Below are 4414 nucleotides of genomic sequence, written 5' to 3'. Positions count from 1 at the left end.
TAGAGAAAGATTATAGACAGGAGTTAGAAAAGAACATGAGAAAGACACCTGGAATGCTATCAGTGTTTTATTTGTTCACCTGAGTGGTACTTACAAGGCTGTTGTTAACAAGTGATTGCATCTAATATTTCAAAGTCAGTTTTTGGAATAGTTGAACTTATTTTTTTCATTTTGTAGTATCCTATATCCTCTAAAATATTTGCCAGTAATATTGAGTCATTAGAAAAGTCATGATGCATTTTTGCAAAATGAAAATACGTCATGACTTTCTCTACTTTTTAACCCAATAATATTCTTCAGATTTTAATCATTGAAAAAAATCAAAATCTTTAAACAGGAATAAACAAATTGTCTATTTGTCAAATCCATCCCTCTGTCTGTTTTTATAAGTAAAGCTTTATGGAAACAGAGTTGCATTCTTCTCTTCATTTTTTGTTTTGTTTTTAAGGTTTTTGCCATAGGGCATGTGCACTCACCAGAGAAAAATAGAGATAGTGAGAGGGAAAGTGAGAAGTCACCTCCCCCAAAAGGGTAATGGCCACCCCTCAATCCTTCTCTTCCATTCTCCTCCTGGGACTTTGAGCATGTACACATGCATCTGGTGTGATTTTCAAGCTCCTGGGTCCAGTACTCAAATTGTGGTCAACCATTTGGGAATCCAACATCGTAATCACTATGCTACCTCCTGGCCCCTTCACTTAGTTTTTCTTTTAAAGAATTACTTAATTTTATTCATTGTCATTATTTTTATTTTTATTTTTTTGAAGTTGACCAGAGAGAAGGAAATTGAGAAAACAAGCTGCCAGGTCCAGGACTCAAACCACGGTCAACCATGTGAGAGTCCAGCTGCCTAAACCACCATATCACCTGCTGGCCCCTTCATTTAGTATTTAAAAAAAAAAAAAAGATTTATTTTATTTTATATTTTTAAAAATTTGTTACAGGGCAGTATAGCAGATGTCATGATAGTTGAGATGATGAACTCCCACATGCCTGATCACAGTTTGAGTCCCAGACCTGGTAGCTTGCTTTTTCACTTTCCCTTTCTTTCTCCCCTCTCTCTAGTCAAATTAAAAAGTAAATAAAAATAAGAAATAAAACTAAATAAATAATTTATTTTAATTACTACATGGCTGGAGGCATGATGGTTAGAGTGCTGGACTCCCACAATGCTGACTGTGGTTCAAGACCTGGACCTGGCGGCTTGCTTTCTCACCCCCTCCCTTTCTGTCTCCCTCTGGTCAAATTTAATAATTAATAAATAAATAAAATGAATCATTAAAAAGAAATAAAATAAAATTTCTACAGGGCACATGTGCTCACAGGGGGCAAGTGGCGGGAGAGAATAGAAGGAGGGGAGTGAGAAAGCAAGCTACCAGGTCCAGGAGGCTCCATGGTTGGCCATGTGGGAGTCCAGCGCCCTAACCATCACACCACCTGCAGCTCCCCACTTAGTATTTTGAGAAAGCAAGCTACCAGGTCCAGGAGGCTCCATGGTTGGCCATGTGGGAGTCCAGCGCCCTAACCATCACACCACCTGCAGCTCCACACTTAGTATTTTAATGGCTGCTATAATGCTACAACAACAGAGTTAAGTAGCTACAACAGACTTGCCTCAAGAATTTACTAGATAGCCCTTACCAGAAAGTTTACCAGTCCTTAATCTAGATCAACACAATAATTGTTGAGGTTAAAAATTAGAATAAAGGTCAAATAATCATAATTTTGGGAAAACAGCACTATTAGGTCAACCTTTGCAATATTCTAATTTTCTAGACAATTTCCTAAACCACCAAATCACTTATCCCTGTGTTATAAAAGCTGTTCTTGCCCTAGGGTCAAGGAAGCAAGTTCTGATTCTCTGCCTGCTCCTCACTCCACTGAACACGTTTTACTTTGCCTTTGTTTTTTTTTTCTAGCACTTGAGCATAATGACATATAAACATGAACAGTTTCTTTCATATTTTTGAAGACTTAGTTTTCAGTATTGTCCACTATTATGTCTATTTTTTTAAGGAAAAAAAGTTAATGTCAAAGATCTGAAAAATATTCTGGAAAACATGGGGATAGAATTTACACCTGAAGAATGCTTGGAATTGGTGAAATATCTGCAAGTTGATGGTAAGTATTTAAAATACTATTAGAGATTTTGAGGAAGGTGAGCCCTAAGTATTTGGGACAGCTCAATTAAAAAAAAAACTATAACTATTAAATAACCTACTTTTAAAAAAGAATGAAAATCAAAAAATTTCAGTATAGTCTTGTCTTCCTTTGGGAAGTGTACTTTTAGGTCTGTCTTTCAGAATCGATGGCTCTCTTTTCTTGAGTTCCTCCATTGGATGTAAGTATTTCTGTTACTATGTTTGGTTCCACCCTCAGAACTACAAGTAAAGCTGAAAAAAAAAAAAAAAAAGAAAGGGGAACTACAAGTTAAGCTGAAAAAAAAAAAAAAAAAGTAAGGGTATAAGGAATAGGCAAGTAGGAGAAAGAAGAAAAAGTCAGATAAGAAAAGTAAATAAAGATGTGTTCATCTTCCTTTATGCTGTTTGCCACTAATTATTAAATATTTATTTGCATTCATTCAGACACAGCATTCAGAGTTTTCTTCATGGGAGAGCAAAAATCAACGTTATTTCTGAAGCAAATCATTTTAAAGTATCTTTATGAAATGCTATAATGTACTGTCTTTCTAAACCTATAACTTTGTGATGTAAATTGCACCTTTTCTTACAGATGATGGAAATGTGTATGAAAGTAGATTGTTAGATGGAATCAAATATTTCAAAGGTAAGAGCATGGTGAAAAGAAAGATAAGATTCTCTTGCTTTACATTTGTATTATTTTCTAGTTTTTCTCTCACAGATTTTACCTTCTATCATACTATTTAATCCCATACCTACCTACAGTTTTCAATTATAGCTGCATTTTCCAAATAGTCTTTCCTTTTGATGCTTTGTACATTTAGCTTTTGCCAAATTTAGTTGAAAAGCAGATTTAAATCTGGAACTATATTGAAAATTTGAAGTAAAAAAATTGACAGTTATTCAGGGTAGTTCAGTAGCTGAAAGAACTAAACTAAGCATTTTAAATGCTTAGTTTAAATCCCTATTTAGAAGAAAGTTTTCTTTCATTATCCAACTACTCTCTCTGTCATTCCTTACAGACACTTTCACAGACATTATCTCATCTGCTGTGTAAAACCCCCAACGTCTGATCTACTCCATCATTCAAATCTCCACTTCAGTTGCTTACAATTCATTGTATTTTATTGGAAAGTGAATTCATTTTGCAGGATTTTTTTTTTCCAAGACCAAGCAAGAGGCTACTATTCTAACTCCATTTTGTCCACCCTTTTGAACATCGGAAGTCACAATATTTTTGCTTATAGCCAAAATACGTAGAGATTAACGAAATTTTCTCCTTCACGGAAGTCATTCAATTCTCCTTGTGTTCCTGATTCTTTCTGTAGGTGGAAAGGTTGATACAAGTAATCTGGAAAGTGTTTTGGAAAACATGCAAATCAGTCTCTCAGATAAGAAACTTAAAGATTTGTCACAAAATCTACCAGTTGACGGTGAGTATCATAGATATATTAGGCCTTTGAGACTTACGGGTTTGTGTGTGAAAATTTCTGAAGCTATATTGTTTTTCTTTCTTTTTTTAGAGAGGTTTTTTGCTAGACAGCATGTGCGCTCACCAGAGAGACAGAGATAGAAAGCGAGAAATCACCCCCCCAGGGGGGATGACCACACCGCAATCTCTTCTCCTCCATTCTCCTCTTGGGATCTTGGGCACGCACGCACACGCGCCCAGCATGAGTTTAAGGCCCCGAGTCCAGGACTTGAACTGCTGTCAACTACATGGGAGTCCAGCGACATAGCCATTACGCTAACTGCTGGTCCCAAAGCTATATTGGTTTTGATGCTAATATCATTTTTTAGATCTTAGAGGAAAACTTAGTTCTAACTTAAGAGTAGATTTTTATTTCATGTATTTTCATTAATTTCAGGGTGTGTGGTCTCTGTGCTAGAGTGAACTATAGGTAGTGAATTTTTACTTGAGAGGTTGCTAATTTCAGGTTAATTACATAATTTCAATATATTTTAGAGGCCATACCACCCAGCTATACATTCTTCTATACCTTTGGAGTTTGCCAAATTCCCAATCCCTTCTTCCTATGTTTTGGCAGTGACTCACATTATTTCTTCCTGATCTCATTTTGTCCTATGTTAGGCATCTTAAACAGTAATATTTTACCTTCTCTTTAAAATAGCCTTCTAGTTCTATTACAAAAATTTCCAAGAAATGTACCACTCAGGTTCATCAAAAATAGTTTCTGAATTTCTCGATTTCCTCCTGCTTAAATAATATTCTAATTTCTTTCATTATCCAACTACTCTCTCTGTCATTCCTG

At 35.6% G+C, this 4414-nt stretch overlaps 1 protein-coding gene across 1 annotated transcript in view; it reads left to right on the top strand.

Moving 5' to 3' along the window:
• The first annotated feature begins 2031 nt into the window (after positions 1-2031).
• LOC114009793 (uncharacterized) overlaps positions 2032-4414 on the top strand; it is a 36334-nt gene continuing 33951 nt past the window's right edge. Inside the window, exons 1-3 of the mRNA XM_027775986.1 lie at positions 2032-2121; positions 2734-2787; positions 3470-3574. Of these exons, the coding sequence (XP_027631787.1) occupies positions 2061-2121; positions 2734-2787; positions 3470-3574 (220 nt within the window). The 5' untranslated portion in view covers positions 2032-2060. The remainder of the gene's footprint in view (positions 2122-2733; positions 2788-3469; positions 3575-4414) is intronic.

The sequence above is a fragment of the Tupaia chinensis genome, unplaced genomic scaffold (assembly GCF_000334495.1).
Source record: "Tupaia chinensis unplaced genomic scaffold, TupChi_1.0 Scaffold000624_1, whole genome shotgun sequence".
Classification (NCBI taxonomy): domain Eukaryota; kingdom Metazoa; phylum Chordata; class Mammalia; order Scandentia; family Tupaiidae; genus Tupaia; species Tupaia belangeri.
This window is presented reverse-complemented; position numbering and strand designations above follow the sequence as displayed.